The sequence below is a fragment of the Cervus canadensis genome, chromosome 16 (assembly GCF_019320065.1).
Source record: "Cervus canadensis isolate Bull #8, Minnesota chromosome 16, ASM1932006v1, whole genome shotgun sequence".
Taxonomy (NCBI): Eukaryota; Metazoa; Chordata; class Mammalia; order Artiodactyla; family Cervidae; genus Cervus; species Cervus canadensis.
The window spans coordinates 15,169,054-15,191,656 of NC_057401.1; the positions used below are offsets into that span (position 1 = coordinate 15,169,054).

The following is a 22,603-nucleotide window of genomic DNA, read 5'->3' on the forward strand; positions in this document are numbered from 1 at the left end:
AAAATGAGGTGTTGATTATTTATACTTTATTATCTTGAAGAGTTTGTTTTAAACTGATCTCTTGCTGTGATACTTGAAACTTTTCAATGGAAGACTTCTGGGCTACTCTTTTCTTACATAAAAGGTCTTTTATTATATATTCAATAATTTAAAATACCAGTAATTTTCATTTAATTCACCACTGTCTTTTTTGTTGGGTTGTGTGTATGTTTGCAGGAATTTATCCATTTTATCAAATTTTTTGTCATCAAGTTTTGTCATAAAGTTATTAATTATCTTTCTTGGTCTTTTAGTGTTGGCATTTTCTGCAGTAATGTACTTTTCCCCCCATCTTTTGTATGTGTGATTAATGAGCCTCTTTTATGGATCATGTAGCTTGTTGTTGCTTTTTTTAATCCATTACAAGCTCAATATCTTGATGAGATTAGTTCATTTACATTTAATTGCATAAAATATATTTTAGAAAGATTAGAAGGGCAGGATTTTGTACTAGAATTCTAAAGAATAAAGACATATTTTAGGCATAATGTAATTCCTTTTGGAGAAAGTAAATACACAAATTAAGATGGATTAATTCTACTAGAATGTAACAGGTAAGCTAAAAGAAAAATATTGGAAAAGATGTATCTATTATTTTCCTTCAAACATTTCTGTTACAAATTACAGCACAAAGAAAAACTAAGCTCCATGGCTATCAGGGATGACATTCCTCCTCACTTTAAAGTATTTTTTCTTTGTTTTCATGGATGTTCAGCATGGCCTTCAATGTAGCTTTTGCCTTTGGAACACTGAAAGTCCAATTATTTTAAGCTAAGTTGCCTTACTTATCAAAAACAGTAGTATCTCGTTTGGGTTAGGACATCAGAGCTTTAATGCAGAGTCCTGTTAACTCATGAATCCCAGATTCTTTCCATAGTCAAAAACTTAACTATAAACTTCAGAAATCCCTCACTAATCACCTTGTATTATCATTTTTTTCACCTTCTTCTTCACTTCTGCTCCACAATAGACACAAACAGATACGGACACAGCCACATGATGGTTCTCCCCCCAATATCTGAATGCAAGCATTCTTTGATACTCAGAGGAAGGATCTGTGGCTACAGTTGACACTTTTCTTGTTGCTTTGTCACATTAAAAACTTACACTTGAGCTTCTTGGCTCTTTTCAGTGTTTTAGGGGCATCATGGAAGTTAATAAGCCCATTGTTTTTTTTCAAATGGAGTATAATTGCTTTCCAGTGTTGTTGTGTTAGTTCCTGCTGTGCAATAATGTGAGTCAGTTATAAGTATACATATATTCCTTCCCTCTTGATCCTCCCTCCCACCTCCCCATCCCAACTGCCTTGGTCATCACAGAGCACCGGGCTGAGTTCTCTGTGCTATGCGGCATGTTCCCAGTAGCTATCTGTGTTATACGTGGTAGTGCGTGTACGTCAATGATACTCTCTCAATATTTCTCACCCTCTCCTTCCCCTGCTGTGTCCAGAAGTCCATTCTCTATGTCTGTGCCTCTGTTCCTGCCCTGCAAATAGGTTGAGCAATATCATTTTTCTAGATTCTATATATTTGTGTTAATATACAATATTCATTTTTCTCTTTCTTAACAAGCCCATTTGTAGAAAACCATCAGTACTCCTGATATTTGCTCTTAAATTCCAAATTATTACTTTATGATAGATTTTTCATGTCCCTGAAAATTCAAAGTAGAGCCCTGAGTAAACTTACTAGTAGCTCTAGGCAATCTTCCAGAATATAAAGTAATTCTACCTTATGTAATAAAATATCACTTATCCTAAAGCTATATATTTTTCATTACATTTCGCATGATTTTTTCCTTTGATGTTCTTCTTGTTATGAGTATGACAATTCACTGACTATGATATTTTGGAGGTGAGAAATTTATATTGTTAAAGCTTTTCTTTGAAATGTGTAACCAAACTCTTTCTTCTCTTTTTAGAACCAGAATGCTAGCGGGGCTTTCATAACTTGTTAGCGTTGTTCACCTTTAGAACTATTATATCTTTTCCATTCAGTCTATAGGCAGCATTTCATCTTTATAATAAGATATATTAAACTGCCTGTCTGGAATTTATAAGAGAAACAGCATGAGCTTTGCTTGTCTCTTTTTCTCTATAAGAAGCAAAAACATTTCAGCATCTCTATTTTTTGCCTAAAATATATAAAAAAATGAAAACCATTATGTAATTCTGCTACAGTGCTTCAACATTAAATATATTTTAATATATAGCATGTATTATTTTAGACTTTGAACAAATTTAATTTAAAAATTATTTTGAATTTCTACTCCAAGATAAAATTTAGCTACAATGTGATTGTACTTTTGAATAAGAACAAAACTAGTCATCTGTGCTCTGATTTATTTTATATTTGAAAATTCCCAAGATAGGTAAAACTTAATGGATTTTTATTTTATGTCCACTAAAAGCATATTCTTATTGAATTACCTCTCATTCCCTTATGCTGTTGTTTAATTGCTAAGTCATGTCCAACTCTTTTTTTGACCCCATGGACTGTAGCCCACCAGACTCCACTGTCTATAAGATTTCCCAGGCAAGAAGACTGGAGTGGGTTGCCATTTCCTCCTCCAGGGGATCTTCCTGACCCTGGGCTTGAAGCCGTGTCTCCTGTACTACAGGCCGATTCTTTACCACTGAGCCAGCTGGGAAGCCCCAATCCTTTATAGCCTTCTTTTTTTGCTGCTCTTCACTATGCTCAGTCAAGGCTTAGCCAGGGATCTATTATTGTTAATCTTGAACTTAATCAAAGAAAGACTGGAATCTTTACAGGGGAAGGATTATTACAAGAGGAAATTGGGGACTTGGAGTAGTGTCTCCACCACCAAAAGTGAGAACTGAACCTCTTGGTGGAGTCCTAGAACGAGGAGTGAAATTATTATTACTGATCATAGTATATTTCTAGAATATACTATTTAATAGAAATAGTCATTCTTGCCAAATTTTCCCTTGCTACAGAACTATGATGGTTTTAGAAATAAAATGTGTTTAACCATAGAAGAGTCATGATTTAGTTTGTTCAATTCAAGTTAATCTCATTTTAATGTCTACATTTCTCAATCTCATTTGTAGAAAAAGTACTGAATAACAATTACTCACACAGACACATTTTTTCCCCCCCAGTGGCTTCCCAGCTTGCATTGCAGTATTCTCAGCAGTCTTGACTCTCTGATCCTGGCTTTCTAATCACTGGATCACACCTCAGGTGAGTCTTCCTAAACTCAGCAGGTGACTAGTATTGTCTTACACCCCCAGTTTCTTAATGGTGGCCACATCACAGACTTGGTGTGTAAATTGAGCTAGGTAGTTCTAGGAATCACACATGGCCCAGGTGAGAACTCACTGCTTTAGTCTTTGCAATGATTTTATAAACATTTAGTTCTTGTAGCAAATTCTCTTCTGCTTAAAATACCTAGAGAGGCTTGTGTTTCCTAGAGCGAACTCAACTGATACAGCTATTCACTTGTTTTGCATGTATGGTTGACCTGTGACATAGTAATTGACAAGGTTGTTGGAAGTTTGTTGGATCATTCTGGTAAAGTTTGTTTTATGATTAAAGATATAAGGATAAAAAGTAGTTGGGCTGTCCTGCTCCTTCCTGTCCTTTTCCTTTTCCTTCTCCTCCTCCTCTGACCTTTGTTATGAGTTTCAATGTTACCACAGCTATCCTGCAACCATGTCGTTACTACATGAATGAGGACCAAAGGCTGTTATGTTAAGGATAATAGAGAAGGATGGAAAAAGCCTAGGTCCTTGATAATATCACTAGGCTGCTGAAGGTCTGGACTGACTACTGGACTTAGACATTGTTAGGTTTTCTGTTGCATGATGGAAAAAGAATTTCTAATTGATAAGATTGAATTGCTACTGGATTTCTCAATGTGATATATCAAAAGTAAAGGAAGTCTGAAATTTTCTAATGAGGCTGATTCTGTCAGTTGCCAGCCCTCACACTTTACTTTCCAAGAGGTTCTAGCTAAATTTACAGAGCCAGGGTTAGAGACTCTGTACTTGAGGACTTATCTTAGAATTTTAGAATTTCCTTCTGACTTCTAGAGTAGGAGGAAGATGCCAAGGAAACAGTATCCCCTGAGAGTATCCCCAACCAGTGACTCTTAGAAGTTGCTGTATAAATATACTGTCTTCCTGGTCCCTTAGGCAGAAAAATTCTGAGGATTGTGTTCCACACAGTTCCTAGACTTGCTCACTGTATTAGCTTGCTTAATACTGAATTTTAACAGATGGTCTCCTTTGTGTGTAGTTTCTAAATTAAATAATTACATGTGATTTCTTGTTTCAGGCTAACTGGAAATCAAATTAGATATGTCAGGCCCAAATCAGATAAAAAGGACTCTCCTGATTCAGTCAAATGTCAGTGCACAGAGTCCCATAGAAGCCCCCTGAGATTTAATCTCTGACTACAACTTTTCAAAGACTCAGTTCCTTTGACTTTGTTATATCTGTTATGGCTGCATGTTGATGATTCCCATCATCTAAGTCCTGATGGATCCCATTGTGTGTTTTATCACTAGCTTCCAAAAATATAGCCTACGATTAGACTACTAACTTGACTCTATTACTGCTTCCAAAGACAACTTAATTTTAAATCAATTAGAAGACTATTTCCCCACTTGTTACTAATGAATGCCTTTAGCTGAAAATAGAAGTTCCAATTCTCCAAAATCATGTCTGTTTTTTTCATGGGCTCAAGCCAGATAACTTTTTAAATCCATAAATGCAGGCAAGATGGATAGACTTTACTGTGGATTAAAGAAGACATCCCTGTCAACATAAAAGTGCTTCCTTTCTTTGTTTACTAAAGTATTCGAAATTCTCTACCTTAGAAATGTTTCTTCAGGTAACAGGCCATTGTAATGAATTAGCATATTTTGTTTACCAAGGAAGAACAAATCTGAACTAGCCAATGCATCACTGAGGATGTATTCATTTAAAATATTACACTCATTTTCACCTATCATATAGAAATGACCCTGTTGAGATTCTACTTTAATGAGATGCAGAAAAAGGAAAGGGCTGCTGCCTCTCCATTATTATGTAATCATGGAGGACATCAGGGAGAATACTGGGGCCTGGGTGTCCTGCACATAGGTAATAAAACGGGAGTCAAACCAAAGTTGACATCGACTGAATCACTCTGCCAAAGGGCTGCCATTGTACTGGATTAGATGAAAATTGAAAAAAAAAAAAAAAACGAAACAGAATAATAAACTAGAGTTAAACTTTGCCTTAACTCTTATTTCTTCTTCACAGCACACCTGAATTATGGGATAAACACAAAACATTTTGCTTTTACAAGATTTCTTTTTTTTTCTTTTTTTTTTTTTTTGCAGAAAGGCCTCAGGTGAAAAATACATTTAAAAATCCAATTTAGAGGGGAAACTATGTTATTTTGTATTGCTGGAAACTCTTTCCCATACAACTAATTATGTTTCACTACATGAATCTTTTATCACAGCAAGGCTAAGGAAGCTAGTTAGCTTATTATAGAGCAGTATTCTTTTTTTTACAAAACAATTTCATTTTCATGAGTTTTACTTCATGACAAGTATATCTGATTTACTACTAGGAAAAGTTACAAGGAATGCCCCTTCAGTTAGAGGGAGAAAGTGGTTATAAGTTTTGGGACATAATTTTCCTGGGAGAAATCTTTCAAGTAACTTTACTAAGTAGTGTATTCTATACAAAGTGTTGCAAGAGAGATTATATATAAAAAAAAGAGTTCACCAAATTGCAAGTTTAATGAAAATAAAGACCTTAACTCAGTGAAGATTCCCACTGCCAGTAACAGTACTTTGTAATCACTAGATTGTCACTAAATATTTATTGAATACGTTAATGCTAGATACATTTTGACTTCTCTCCTTAAGGAATTTATCTACTTGAATTAGGGAGGCATTTGGCTGTAAATTTGCCAACATCACTAGGTGTGTGCATAACCATGTATCAGAAATTTTGAATAAGTAAATGTCATTCCCAGTTTAAAATAAAAGGATATCTTAGGACAAATTTGGTCACTGACACCAAACATGTAGTAACAATCAAGTATACTGTCTATTTAAAATTTTTTTATGAAGTTCCAGTTTATATACAGAAAAAAACTTGTATGAAAAATTCATTTGAGTCAATGTGGCAATATTCTATTGTTAGATCTGGAGAAATCTATTCGGTCAAGTCATTAAAAAAACCCTTAAAATCAGTAATGGAAAACAAATATTTAAGAATCAAGCCTAGAATGTCATGCTCAAAGATATAGATGAAGGGTACAGGGTTTGCTATAGTCTTATCCCTGTTCATGCAAGGTCTGGAATTATCTAAAATATTTTAACCAATCTACACATTTTGCAAGTCACCAGTGAGATTACCACTGTGTTAATTCACAGAACTTCTTCAACAAAATCAAAATTGTAACATAGTATGCTCATAAGCAAGCTTCTCAGATGATGATCAGGAGAGCTGCAATTTCTATAGTAGCTGCCTCAGGTTTGTAACTAAGTCCATTATCTGCTGAATTTCTGATACATGTGAATAAATGCTCTAAAAGTGTGGCTTCCATATACATATATAATGACAGATTGTCTATACTGAAGTACTTCAAATAAATCCAGCATAGCGTCATCCATGATGTGAGTGGAGAGCAATAAATATCACTAACACACACTGAACACATACTTTCAGTGTGTTGAGGTTGATTCTAAATAATTCATAGGAGTCATCTCAAAGAACCCCACAGCAGCCCTCTGTGATTTCATTTTCTTAAAGAGGAAATCGAGGTTCTGAGAAGTTAGATTGCTTGCTACGGTAAGAAGCTGGCAAGTGGCCGTTTGAGATTTAACACTAGGCAGTGATCTCTGAAGTCCACACTCTCAGCCATGAAGCAGTACTGATTCTCAAAGGACTGCATACAGAATAATAGAACCAAGGGCTAAATTGGGACGATGAGAAGGTTCAACCTAATTGTCCATGCAGAAGACTGGACAGGAGTGTTCTTTCTTCCTCAGACCTGTGTAGTACAGGACATCTCATCAAGCATGACCTAAGCAACATGAACCTCTGGATTCACTTTAGAATGGTGTGTTGTAAGTGGCATGTATGGTTTTAGCAATAGTAGAATCTGATTGGGTGGTGGAGACAGATCAGTAGATTATATCAGAAAAATGGAAGCTAAAGGTAATTGCTTCATTAGAATAGCAAATGCAGCTTTGTTCTGCCAGGGAGCCAAGGCAAAAATATAATTCTGTGTGTTTCTTAATAGGAATCATTCAAGCATATAGGTAAAATTGAATTTACTATAATACCACTTAGTAAGAGAAGTTTGTTAACTGAATACTTCTGAAAGGGATACTAAATAATTTCAAAACTATTTTTACAAAAGATGTGGGCATAAAAATTACAGACATGATTTTACATTTTCCGTCTCAGTTTTTTATGGGGAAGAGTGAATTCCTGATTAAGGCACACCCTGCTCCTTGGTTGTAGCTTCAGGTAACTGCAGTGTCTGTTCCATGGCCTCTGGTGCATTGCTTACATAACACCACAGTGAACTCTGGTCATCATTTGTTTGTTGTCTGAGAGGCACTAGAACATGAGCTCCTTAGGGCAGAACCTGGGTCTGTCTTGTTTATCTGTGTAACTCAGCACCAGGAGCTCAATAAATTATGCAGTATTATAAAAATATATAGTTTTCTGTTATATAAAAACACAATTTAAAACCCAGTCTTTTGGCATACTTTATGGATCCTTATAGCCCAGGACTAGTAGAAGAGGACTTTCAGAAATCAAGAACATTTTCATGTATACATGAAATGTGAAACTGTCAAATGTGAAAGTTCCTAGAAGATATTCAAAGCTTTTGAGTGATCGGGTAATCTATTCCAATAAGAAATGGACTAAAAAAATGCTTATTTCAATTGCCTGAGGAAACAATGAGAGATCTGAATTTCTTTGCTAAAGTGTTAAGGTTTCAGTGTTGGTATAAAAGTGTGTGTGGAGGGATTAGGTTTCCATCATTTGAGAAAATCTTGGATCTTAAAACTTTCAATTTAACTCATTGCCCTTGGAGCAGGATATTTTACTACTGCAAAAGGAAAACTACCATGATGCTATTAATCTTTTTAAGACACTGATTCTACTACCGTTGAGTAACTAATTGAGAAGGGTAAAAGATCCTTTTACCCCTTTATCCTTAAGGACAAAAATTAACGTACAATATTGCATTCATGGTTGCAGTTTTCCCACCTCTGGGGAAAGAACTGAGTTTTGATTAGAAATATTATACTATTTAAAAGCTGTGTGGGTGCATGTATGGAAATGTATGCATGTGTGTTTTCACGTTAACTAAAAACAGGGTCAGTTATGATTGTGTTTATTTCTCTGTTTCTTGATCATATATCCTGGCAGGTATAGTGTCTCTGAGTTATAGCTAATAAGTATGCATTAATTTTATTAAAAGTGTACTTTGCTTAAGTATGGTATGTCTATAAGCTTTGACTGATGAGATAATTTTTTTTATTTGTTGTCTTTTTTTAAATTTTTTATTATTTTTTTTCCAGTCTTTTTTTTTTTGTCATACATTGATATGAATCAGCCATAGATTTACACGTATTCCCCATCCCGATCCCCCCTCCCACCTCCCTCTCCACCCGATTCCTCTGGGTCTTCCCAGTGCACCAGGCCCGAGCACTTGTCTCATGCATCCCACCTGGGCTGGTGATCTGTTTCACCATAGATAGTATACATGCTGTTCTTTTGAAATATCCCACCCTCACCTTCTCCCACAGAGTTCAAAAGTCTGTTCTGTATTTCTGTGTCTCTTTTTCTGTTTTGCAATATAGGGTTATCGTTACCATCTTTCTAAATTCCATATATATGTGTTAGTATGCTGTAATGTTCTTTATCTTCTGGCTTACTTCACTCTGTATAAGGGCTCCAGTTTCATCCATCTCATTAGACTGATTCAAATGAATTCTTTTTAACGGCTGAGTAATATTCCATGGTGTATATGTACCACAGCTTCCTTATCCATTCGTCTGCTGATGGGCATCTAGGTTGCTTCCATGTCCTGGCTATTATAAACAGTGCTGCGATGAACATTGGGGTGCATGTGTCTCTTTCAGATCTGGTTTCCTCAGTGTGTATGCCCAGAAGTGGGATTGCTGGGTCATATGGCAGTTCTATTTCCAGTTTTTTAAGGAATCTCCACACTGTTCTCCATAGTGGCTGTACTAGTTTGCATTCCCACCAACAGTGTAAGAGGGTTCCCTTTTCTCCACACCCTCTCCAGCATTTGTTACTTGTAGACTTTTGGATAGCAGCCATCCTGACTGGCATGTAATGGTACCTCATTGTGGTTTTGATTTGCATTTCTCTAATAATGAGTGATGTTGAGCATCTTTTCATGTGTTTGTTAGCCATCTGTATGTCTTCTTTGGAGAAATGTCTGTTTAGTTCTTTGGCCCATACTAACAATGAAAAAACAGAAAGAGAAATTAAAGAAACAATACCATTCACCACTGCAACAAAAAGAATAAAATACTTAGGAGTATATCTACCTGATGAGATAATTTTATTAAAAGGGAATCAAACCTTAACTGGGAGTGGGGATGAGGTGTAATTTTACTACACTGTTGCAAGAAAATTATTAACATCTTTCATAAATAAACTATACTTATATACTTATAAAAATTAAAATTGTCCTATTAGATAAATAACTGAAGACTTAAATGTACAATTCAAAAGCTAGAGATAGAGACTAAATGAATGATAAAATAGTAAAATGCATTACTCTTGGGTATAAAATTGATGTGGTCAAAAGCAATTAAAAATATATCTTTCACAATGTAGGTGAAGGAAGAGTCAGTCAGAGGAGTAGGCACTACCAGTTTACTCTTGATCTGGGTCCAATCTTGAAATGTGGTCCAGTCTTTATAAAGACTCTTTGGTAACATGAATCAGGAGTTTTTAAATACACACACACACACACTGGCTCTATTAAGCCAGAAATTCTGCTTCTGAGAATATAAATAATTAGAAATGTGAACAAAGATGTGTGTTTATTCAGTTGAATATTGAATCCCTGTTGCATGGCAGATGCCATTTCCTTTAGAAAAAAATTCTCTTAGTACTTTGAATGTCAAGTGGGAAGTCAGGAAAATTAAAGGCCAAATGCAACAGAGTAAATTAGAGTAAATTAAAACTATTAATGTCCCTAGCCCAGCCCTGAGAGGAAGATATTTTTAAGATGATGTAATATAGGAAACAAATGAGAAGGTTTAGATTTTGCATAGGCTCTAAAATTTTGGCAGAACATTAGCATTAACAAGAGAGCATTTTTTAAAATTTAAGTTTAGTTGATTTATAATATTTTTGCTTCTAATGTACAGCAAAGTGATTCTTTTCCATATTCTTTCCATTATGGCTTGTAACAGGGTATTGAATATAGTTCCCTATGCTATAAAATAGGCCCTTGTTGTTTATCTATTTTATATATAGTAGTTTGTATCTGGAAATCCAAAACCCCTAATTTACCCCTCCTTGATCATTTTTCCCCTTTTGTAACCATAAGTTTGTCTTCTATGTCTATGAGTCCATTTCTGTTTTGTAAATAAGTTCACTTGTGTCATATTTTAGATTTCACATATAACTGATAGTATATGATACCTCTCTTTCTCTTTCTGGGTATGATGTCACTTAACATGATAATCTCTAACTCTATCCATGTTGCTCCAAATGGCATTATTTAATTCTTTTTATGGCTAAGTAGTATTCCATTATATTTATGTACCACAGCTTCTTTATTTATTCCTCTGTCAAAAGACATTTAGGTTGCTTCCAAGTCTTGGCTGTTGTAAATAGTCCTGCTCTGAACATTGGAGTGCATGTATTTTTTCAAATTAGACTATCTTCCAGATACACGACCGGGCATGGAACTGTTGGATCACATGGTAACTCTTTTTTCAGTTTTTTAAGGAACCTCCATACTGTTTTCCATAGTGGCTATACCAATCCACGTTTCCACAAACAATAGAGGAGGAGTCCCCTTTCTTCACACCCTCTCCAGAATTTATTATTTGTAGACTTTTAAATGATAGCCATTCTGACCAAAGTGAGGTGATATTTCATTTTAGTTTTGCCTTGCACTTCTTTAGTAATAAGCAAGGTTGATCATCTTTTCATGTGCCTATTGGCCATCTGTATGTCTTCTTTAAAAGAAATGTCTGTTTAGAACTTCTGTCCATTTTTTGATTGGGTTGTTTGGGGGTTTTTGATATTGAGCTGTATGAGCTGTTTATATATTTTGGAAATTAATCTCGTGTTGGTTACATCATTTGGAAATATTTTCTCCCTACTCCATAGATTGTCTTTTTGTTTGTTAATGGTTTCCTTTGATATGCAAAAGCTTATAAGTTTGGTTAGATCCCTTTGCTTATTTTTGCTTTTACTTCTATTGCCTTGAACGACTGACCTGAGAAAACATTGCTACAATTTATGTTAGAGAATGTTTTGCCTGTTCTCTTCTAGAAGTTTTGTGGTATGATATCTTTTACTTAAGTCTTTAAGTCATTTTGAGTTTATTTTTGTGTGTGGTATAAGAGAGTGTTCTAACTTCATTGATTTACATACAGCTGTCCAGGTTTTTCAACACCACTTGCTAAAGAGACTGTCTTTTCTCTGTGGTATATTCTTGCCTCCTTTGTTGAAGATTAACTGGTGTATGGATTTATTTCTGGGTTGAGAGCATTTTTTCCAAAAGTCATTATCAGGTACTTAATGATTCCATTTATGTAACATTCTTAAGCATACAGAGACAGACAACAGATTAGTAGCTGCCAGTTGTTAAGGATGAGGGGAAGAAGTAGTAACTATCGAGGGGTAGCACAGTGGATCCTAGAGATGATGGAGGAGCTTTGCTTTTGATTGTGGTGGTGATCACATCAACATCAAATCAACACGTGTGACACTGTGTGAACTGCACAGAACTGCACACACACACACACACACAAAAGTGCCTATAAAGCTGGCAAAATCTGGATAAGCTTTATGAATTGTGCAACTTCCTGGTGGCTCAGACGGTAAACAATCTGCTTGTAGTGCCAGAGACCTGCGTTCGATCCCTGGGTTGGGAAGATCCCCTGGAAAAGGGAATGGCAACCCACTCCAGTATTCTTGCCTGGAAAATCCTATGGACAGAGGAGCTTGGCAGGCTACAGTCTATTGGGTCACAAAGAGGCGACACAACTGAGCAACAAAGTGCAAACAGTGATGCAAGATGTTGCCACTGGTGGAAACTGCAGGAAGAGCACACCGGGCCTCTCTGGGTATTTTCTCTTCTGCAGCTTCCTGTAAATTTATAATTATTTCAAAATAAGAGATGAAAATGCCATTGCCTAGATTTTAACCTAAAGTTTTCAGGTAGAGTATCAAACATAAGTAATATTCTCCTTTATTTTTTAATTATTATTTATATATAACACTCTCCTTTATTTTTTAATGATTAGTTATATAAAGTTCATCCCTCATAGTGTATAAAGACATACAGTCATGTAACCAACATCACAGACATATAGTTGTGACAGACATATAGTCATGTAACTGACACCACAATCTATAAAATATAGCACTCTTCCATCACTCCAAAATATCTCATTTTGCCCCTTACAGTTATCTCCTCAGACCAATGCCATCTGACAACTACTCATCTTTTCCTCATCACTGTAATTTTGTGCTTTTTTATAGCATCATATAAATGGAGTCATACAGTCTGTATAAATTTAGGATATCAAGATTTTTTTCCTCCCATTCTTATCTGTTCCTTTATTTTCTTGAGCAGTTTCCCATTATATGAATGCATCCCAATTTATTCATCCATTGCATGACACATACAACTATAGTAAGACCCAGTAACTGAACTCTGGGGCATTTGTCCCAGATAAATGAAAACTTGTATTCACACAAAACTTATACATTAATGTTGATAACAGGTTTATTTGTAATAACTGAAAACTAGAATCACCCTAGATATCCTTCAACAATTGAATGATTTAAAAAACTGTAGTATAAACATACTCTAGAATATTACTCAGAAATAAAAATGCCTTAGGTAATAAAAGCACATCAAATTTGAGGGTAGCATGTATCGAAATGGTAAGAGACTCAAGGAAATTTGGATAAGTCCTGACTTTGCTACAAATGTCATTTTTAATAATCTTTCATAGGTACTTTTACTGAAAAATTGTTTGTAATTTTAGATATCCAGAGACCTCATTACTTTCATGTAATAAATGGGGCTTAATTTGGCAGATAGGTAACTTTAGTAGGTGTCATCATATTATGCTAAATGCTATAAATTGCAGTTCTTATTTTTATTGCTTAGAAACCATTGACAATCTAGATTCAAAAATAAAACTGCATATAGAATATGATGGAAACATTTTAAAATCTTTATTTTGGAAAGCAAATAGAAATCTTTCCAATGATTTCATTTAAGGCAGAAGTAGTACCTACCAATATCTTCATTTCTTTGGAAAAATGAAACAAAAATAAAAAAGTAAAGTATTAAATGACCCATATATGAAAAGAGAGACATGCATATCTGTTTTTAGACTAAATACAGCTTCTATCTTGCAAGCTCTAATTTTACTCTTTCTACCGATAATCCACAAGGGATGTTGTTTATATGCATTGTGTCTAAACTAAATATCTACTCTCTGTGAAGTGTAACTCCTATAAGCACTTCCATCACTGTGTAATCCCTGTTGCCCAGTTTACAAACTAAGGGCCCTTAAGTGCCTCTAAGTATTTTCAGTACAATGTGATGTAACGGTATCACCTACATTAGCTTTAATGAGTGTAGCACAGCTAACGCTTCACTTGGGGGACTGACATGTGGCTCTATTCTGGAAAATGCCTCTACAACTAATAAATTAAACTATTTAGAAGTTGTTCAATAGGAAGCCCCTCCAGAAATCCTCCATCTCAAGTGGTTTCTCCAAGCATCCTACTACACATTGAAAGAATTGTTCAGGATAGAACTTTCCTATGCCCTCAAAACTATTTAGTAAGCAAGTAAAAAAGGAATAGCAAACAACCTTTATTGTCTAATTTAAGTCATGCTAGACAAAATGTTAGAAAATTTGGTACAGTGTTTGAAATCAAAAGTCATCTGGTAGGATAAGGGATGTTTCAGCTGTCAGAGAGGGCATATAAGAGCATTTAAAGACTGGAGTTTAATGAATCTCTATCTGCTGTTTGATGAGTGTATGAGAAATTTTCTAATGAACTTGTCTTTATTTTCAGTGGAAAAGAATAAGTTTTCTGGCATGGTGAATAAACAGGAAACTTTTAAATGTAATCTTTCAATCTATTGGGATTATTTTCAAGCATCTGTTGAGTGTATGTGTGTTTTAACTTGATATCTGATAAATTGTCTAATCATTACATTAGACACTCACTCTTACAACAGATGTATAAAAGACTTCTGAATCTCTAAGGTCATCCTCTAACAATATGGAGGGTTTCTATTTATAGGAAGATAGGGCAGTGTTTCCTAGACTCAACATCAAGATGATCTAAAAAGTATTTTCCCAAGGGATAAGTGTTTGCCTGCTGATAGGAAGAAACCTTAACTATTTGAGATAAAATAGTGCTGCACTGGAGAAGGAAATGGCAACCCACCCCAGTGTTCTTGCCTGGAGAATCCCAGGGACGGGGGAGCCTGGTGTCTGCCGTCTATGGGGTCACACAGAGTTGGACATGACTGAAGTGACTTAGCAGCAACTTAGCAGTGCTGCGATAGTGATAAGAATTACCTAGGCTCATACCGCACCAGTAAGAGTAGTAAGTGGAAGTCCCTTTTCTGTGCAGCCTCTCTTGCTTGGCAGTGATGGTGATATTTATCTTCTGTTTACTTCAAGTTTGCATTAAAGTTGGTTATCTGGAGGCTATAATCATGTCAAATTTCCTCCCAATAAGAAAGAATAAGAATAACAATATTCTTATTGAATATTCTTAAGACTAAGAATATTCTTAACAATAAGAAATAGTGCTTACTTTATCCTGTGTCTTCTATTTTCTTCTTTGCTTAATTTGTATTCTGTTTCAATAAACTTCTTCAGGTACATTGAATAAGAGATAAACTTTCTGAGTCATCTTATATCTGAAATATATTTGTCTTCACATTTGAACAGTACTGTTGCTCAGTAAAAATATTCCAGAATGAAAATAATTTTCCCTGAGAAATTTGGAGATGTCTTCAGTTGTCTTCTAATGTCCAATTTTATTGCTGAAAACTATGATGCTTGTCTAATTCTCATTCTTTTTTGTTATATTGGTTTTGCTCTCTGGGAGTTACTAGGATATTTCCTTAATCCTTGTGATTATAAAATATGATGAAAATATATTTACGATAGATCATTTTTTAAGTCATCCATTTATAACTTACCAAGTCATTTCAATACAAAGACTCATGTTTTCATCAGCTATGAAAGCGCAAGTGAAAGTTGCTCAGTGGTGTCTGACTCTTTGCGACCCCATGGACTATATATAGTCCAGGGAATTCTCCAGGCCAGAATACTGGAGTGGGTAGCCTTTCCCTTCTCCAGGGCATTTTCCCAACCCAGGGATTGAACACAGGTCTCCCGCATTGCAGGCAGATTCTTTACCAGCTGAGCCACCAGGGAAGCCCTTCATCAGATATGGGAAATTATTAAACTATTTCTTTGAAATTTTTTTCTTTTAAATTTCTGACCACAAAATGTGAACTCATACTTGTTTTCCATTCACTCATCTCCATCTACAAATACCAAGGTTTGGCAGATAATGTATGTTTATAATTCAAAAGTAATAAAATGTCAGATTTAAGTTATAATATATAAATAATTACTTTGAAAGTAAAAGGTTTAAACATACTGATTTAAAGAGACTTCCAGAGTGCACTTATAAAATGACTGAATTATATGCTGCTGAAAAGAAATTAACTTTGAATTCAAATATATAAATATGTTGAAAGTAGAATGATGGAAGATGATATATCATGCAACCATTAATAAATAAAACATGAATAAATAAAACAGCAATGGCTATGTTAATATCTAACAAAGTAGACTTGAAGTTTTTAAGTAGATTTAAAAGTCAATAAAGTTACAAGAGATAAGAAGCATATAATGTAAAATGATCAAACAAAATGATCAAAAATGATCAAACCATCAGGAAGCATACGGATCCTAAGTATGTTACACACCAAATAAAGCCTTCAAATATGTGAAGCAAATCCTTGTAGATCTAAAAGGAAAAATACACAGATTCATAATCATACAACTGAAGACTTCAATAGACTCTTCCCAACAGTTGACAGAACTACTAGTCAGAAGATTTGAATAGTACAATCAACCAACAGGATCCAATCGACATATATAGAACACTAAAGAACAGCAGAACATTCACCAAGATAGATCAGACTCTCGTCTATGAAACAAACCTCATCCAGTTTAAAAGAATTTGTCATTTTGTGTATATTCTCTATAGTAATGAAATTACTATAAAGACAGTAATGACAGTAATGAAATTAAACTAGAAATAAATAACAGAAAAACAACAGGCAAACTCCACATCATATGAACATTAAACATGCTTCTAAATAGCCCATGGATCAAAGAGGAAAACTCAAATGAATTTTTTTTAAAGGTAGAGCTAAGTGGGCACATAATTTTTCATCAATAATGAATGGATAAAGAAGATGTGAGCATGTGTGTGTATGGCTGTATACATACATACAGTAGAATATTAGCCATAAAAAAAACTGAATCTTGCCATGTGCAACTACATAGATGGACCCAGGGGGTATTATGGTAAATGAAATAAGTCAGACAAAGACAAATGTTTTATGATTTTAATCTTCTGTGGAATCTAAAAATCAAAGCAAATGGACAAACCAGGAAAAACAGAAACCAAATCAAAGACTAGTGGTTGTCAGAAAGGAGGGGATGGGAAGATAATTGGTACAGGTAAAGGGATTTAGGAAGTGAAAACTTCCAGCTCTAAAATAAATAACTAGGATATAATATAAAACAGGGAATATAGTAGATAATATTATTATAATTCTGTATGGTAACAGATGGTAACTAGACATCACAGTGATCACTCTGTAATTTATAAAAGCATCAAATTGCTGTGGTATACACCTGAAACTAGAATAATATTGTATGTCAATTATAACTCAATTAAAAATGATTGAAAATAAAAATGCAGTGTTATCAAAATGTTCAGGACAAGTTGAAGTATTTCTCAGAGGCATAACAGCATTAAATGCTTACATGAGAAAAGAGGAAAGATCTCAATAATCCAAGTTCCTACTTGGATGAGCTCTTTACAGTTCATTGTATTTTCCAAAGTTATAATTCTTTGGTTCAATAACATACAATCATTTACTTCACTGATATAAGAATGACCTAAGGAACACCTTAGTTATCACAATACTTCTCAAAAGTAATAGTTATAACATCTACCACATTTTGAGGGTTTATAAGACTTAAACTGTGCATTGTATATATATATTTAAAACTGTCATTTATGGTTTCAATAATCCTGTGAGATAACTATTGTTGTTTTCTGCTTTTGAAGGGGAGCTAACTTAACCTAAAGAGGTAAAGGAACTTTCCCAAAGTTGTTCAACAAAAATTACTGGCAGTGTTAATGATTGTACTTGAACTCTGGTCTATGTGAGACCAAGGTTTGCTCTTTAAACATTACACATATTGTCTCCCTTATAAAACTTATTGAGAGTAAACAACTTGAGATGTGGAGGCAAATAAAGAAAGAAACAGCTCCCAAGTGGTGATGAGTAGTCTAGGAGAAGCAGAGAGATCTCAAAGTCTTGGTGCAAGAGTTGTCAGGAAGATACCCAGGATCAATGCATAAATTAAGTTCTGCTTCCATGGAACACACATTCCTAAACATCAAGCTGTTCATCTTCTAAACTCTTTTTTCCCTATTCGTATTTGAGTCGTTCAAGGACAGAATTTGTGAACATTATTGAATCTGAGGACATGGTATTGAGATGAGTGCATTAAACCTATGACTTTTACATCAAGACAATAATCCTGAATGCTACTTTTGGACAGGAAGAGAGAATGAGACAGAGAAAGAAAGTGGGGGTGGGGAGAGCAAGAGTTAGTTTGACTGGTTTTCAAGACTCAACTGGCAATCAGGTTATTGCCACAGAAATCAATGGCAAGACAGAACAAACACCAGGGCACTTTGGTGATTCAACCTCTTCTCTGCGTCATCAAAACCCTTCAATCACACACCATCTTTGAACATATTCATATGTCATCTTAAAAATAATCTAAAAGAGGTTCCAGACATTTTAGGAAAATCCAAGTTAAAAAAATGAAGTATTTACCTTAAAGGAGTTGTTAGGTGAATCTTGGACTGAGTTTACTAAATTATACTAAAATTTACTTGTTTTCCACCTACTTACTTCCCTCAAGCAGTAGGGATTTGTGAGCTTAGAAATAGAACCATTTTTAAAGTTCATTTTCTTGTATATCTAAATATAGTAGGTATCATTTTGCAAACCCATATCTTCATGAGCATTTGGTTTGTGTATCTGTTTTCTGTTATTAGAGTGTGACCTTCCAGATGCTGTGATCTAGGCTTTAAAAGTACTTTCTAGCAATATGATTTTCATTGTACAGACTCTGAATCACAATTCAGTAAATTTCTCCCAAATTATTTGAAAATGTGCCAGTGTGAAGTTAATGTGCATTTATCCTGAAGCCTGTTTAAGGAATGGTGTCTAAGACAGAGTAGGGAAAACACTTAATAAAAGATGACAATGTCTATTAGAAGTCAACAGAAGATTCTTGTCGAACTGTACCAGGGTCAGCAGCGTTGGGACCGGGAGGCCAGATAACCATGTCAGCTGCAGCTGTGGATGCAGCTAATGCAGCCCCCTTATCAGGGTCCAAAGAAATGAGTTTGGAGGAACCAAAGAGGATGACTAGAGAGGACTGGAGAAAGAAGAAGGAGCTTGAAGAACAGCGAAAATTGGGTAATGCCCCTGCAGAAGTTGATGAAGAAGGAAAAGACATCAATCCTCATATTCCTCAGTATATTTCTTCAGTGCCATGGTATATTGATCCATCAAAAAGGCCTACTTTAAAGCACCAGAGACCACAGCCAGAGAAACAAAAGCAGTACAGCTCATCAGGAGAATGGTACAAGAGGGGTGTAAAAGAGAATTCCATAACTACTAAATACCGAAAAGGAGCATGTGAAAACTGTGGCGCCATGACACACAAAGAGAAAGACTGTTTTGAGAGACCTAGGCGAGTTGGAGCAAAATTTACAGGGACTAACATAGCTCCAGATGAACATGTCCAGCCTCAGCTGATGTTTGACTACGATGGGAAGAGGGATCGGTGGAATGGCTACAATCCAGAAGAACACATGAAAATTGTAGAAGAGTATGCCAAAGTTGACCTGGCAAAACGAACGCTGAAAGCCCAAAAACTCCAAGAAGAATTAGCCTCAGGAAAATTAGTGGAACAGGCTAATTCTCCGAAACATCAGTGGGGAGAAGAGGAACCGAATTCTCAGACGGAAAAAGATCATAACAGTGAAGATGAGGATGAAGATAAATATGCAGATGATATTGACATGCCTGGACAGAATTTTGACTCTAAGAGACGAATTACTGTCCGGAATCTCAGGATTCGAGAAGATATTGCAAAATATTTGCGGAATTTAGATCCAAATTCTGCTTACTATGATCCCAAAACTAGAGCGATGAGAGAGAATCCCTATGCGAATGCTGGAAAGAATCCAGATGAAGTCAGCTACGCGGGGGATAACTTCGTTAGATACACAGGTGATACCATATCAATGGCCCAGACACAATTGTTTGCTTGGGAAGCCTATGACAAAGGGTCTGAAGTGCATCTACAAGCAGATCCTACAAAACTAGAGTTATTGTATAAGTCCTTCAAAGTCAAGAAAGAAGACTTCAAAGAACAGCAGAAAGAAAGCATCCTGGAAAAGTATGGTGGTCAAGAACACTTGGATGCTCCTCCAGCTGAATTGCTTTTAGCTCAGACTGAAGACTATGTGGAGTACTCAAGACATGGGACAGTCATCAAAGGACAGGAGCGGGCTGTCGCCTGCTCCAAGTATGAGGAAGATGTGAAGATCAACAATCATACACATATCTGGGGATCTTACTGGAAAGAAGGCCGATGGGGATACAAATGCTGTCACTCTTTTTTCAAATATTCCTATTGTACTGGAGAAGCTGGGAAGGAGATTGCTAATTCAGAGGAATGTATTATAAATGATGCAACTGGAGAAGAATCTGTGAAAAAACCTCAAACCCTCATGGAGATGCATCAGGAGAAACTAAAAGAGGAGAAAAAGAAGAAGAAGAAGAAGAAGAAGAGGAAGCATCGAAAGAGCAGTTCAGAGAGTGATGAGGAGGAAAAGAAGCATGAGAAGTTGAAAAAGGCACTGAATGCAGAGGAGGCCCGTCTTCTTCACGTCAAGGAGATCATGCAGATCGATGAGAGGAAGCGACCTTACAACAGCATATATGAAACTCGGGAACCCACTGAAGAGGAAATGGAGGCCTACAGAATGAAACGTCAGAGGCCAGATGACCCCATGTCCTCCTTCCTTGGACAGTAGTAACTCGTCACTGACAGTGACCCAAGATAGACTCTGCTGATACATTCTTTTAGATTCTTGCTGTTGATTATCAATGGAAAAACCCATATCTATTCTCGTTAAAGTCAGGAAGCAAGGAGACTGCCTAATAAAGCATCCAAAAGTCTCATAATAAATTTATTCCATTACACAGTGAAGAACAAAGAAGAAGAAATAAAGTGGTACATTAAGTGCAGATTAAGATTTTATTTCAGATTTTATATTAGTGATGTGGGAAAAGATCTTAGTTCTCCACCTATCATGAATATCTTCTCAACATTTATTTATTAAGTTTCAAACTTTGTTTCCTCAATTTTTATGGCCCTTTATCTAGTGTTAGGACTCATTGTGAAGGCCAATTAGTTACTCTTTCTTGAAACAAGGGCTTCATTTCTTTTTTAATTAATAGTAACTATAACTGTAGTTATTTAATAATCATTTCTTTTTGCCTTCTCATATTTTTCTGATCTGAAACTGATAACCTATCTTGAGCTTTGGATTACTGGAAGGAAATCTGTAGAACGTGTGAATAACTTTATCCCTGATGTCAAGTCTGTGCAGTAAAAATTCTGTTTCCCACTTGGTTATAAAATTTTGATTTTCAAAACATTTCCTTGTATCTTATACTCAGAACTAAATGTGTTAGCCTTTGAATGGGGGAAAAAAGTTTTTCACCCTGAGTCAGTGTTGACTGATCAGTCCTAGGTCTTTTACCATTCTGGACAGGAGTATTCAGACACAGAAATCCTCTCCTTTGTCACAGAGGATATGGTTTGTGATACTAATTGCTATTTTAATTGTGATTGCCTTTATATAGCAGTCATGAATATTAGGTTTTTAAAAGATTGTAGAGTATCTCTTGTACTTAATCTTTATAGCCAGCAGGTGTCTCTTTCGTAAAATTTGCAAAAAGTGAAACCTGAAGTGAAGGTTTCTTCAGAATATTACAAGCAGAGCCTGTAGGGCTATTAGTATCTGAAAATGACATGATTTTTAAGCTTCTTCTAATAACATTGGGAAGTAACACTGACAGAGTGGGAATCGGTGAAAACAACCTGTTTAAAACCCCTGACACAAGTACATTGACTTTTAACAGTTCACTGGCTTTTCTGAATTACCAAATCCCACTTGAATATGCATTAAGTTAACATCTCAGAAATACTGCTGATGGGAAAGTAACTGAATCAAACTGTCTAGTACTGTGGATATACATTGTATCTAAATTCAGACCAGTATGAAATTTAAAACAGTGATGCAAACAAATCTAATTCTTACCTACTTTAAGAATGTCAAAAATTTATGTTTCATATTCCTACCTTAACATAGGCTGGTTCAATGTAAAATCTGATATTAGTGTCTACTTTGTATTTTATTTATCTTTTGTTGATAAAGACATATAATTAAAAATATTTAACTGTGAAAAAAAAAAAAAAGTCAACAGAAGTTGGAAATTTGCTCGAATTCTATTTCATACAATTCTGAGCTTAAAGAGTTTATAAATGTTTCAGCAGTTAAGCTGAAGATAAGTACAATTGACTGATTTAACTCTCGCTCTAATCTTTAACCACTTCATACCAAAGATAATAAGTACTTTCACTTACAGAATAAAAAGTAACGAGGGTCAGGAAATTTTATCAAAATACTTCCTTTGGTTTAAATTACTATTCTTATTATATGGCATAGGTCATTTGTGGTTGATTTACTGTTGGGTCACTGGGATCATAGTAACAAGAAAGTGATTTTGTGAACATGTACATATTCATGACATTAAAAAAAAGAATATAGAATTGTATATACAATATGCTACCAACTATACAGAACATCTGAAAAGAATCTTTAAATATTAAATAATAG

General features: G+C 35.2%; 1 protein-coding gene and 1 long non-coding RNA gene across 2 annotated transcripts; both read left to right on the top strand.

Annotated features, from left to right (window-relative positions):
- Positions 1–1,334: 1,334 nt before the first annotated feature.
- LOC122454517 lies at positions 1,335–21,985 on the top strand. Its single transcript, XR_006273428.1, has 3 exons — positions 1,335–1,348; positions 8,523–8,530; positions 21,828–21,985. It is a non-coding gene; the product is annotated as an uncharacterized LOC122454517 (long non-coding RNA).
- Positions 18,921–21,486, top strand: LOC122454516 (pre-mRNA-splicing factor SLU7-like). Its single transcript, XM_043489066.1, has one exon. It carries the CDS (start codon positions 18,968–18,970, stop codon positions 20,729–20,731), a length of 1,764 nt encoding a protein of 587 aa, XP_043345001.1. The 5' UTR covers positions 18,921–18,967; the 3' UTR covers positions 20,732–21,486.
- Positions 21,986–22,603: the final 618 nt, after the last annotated feature.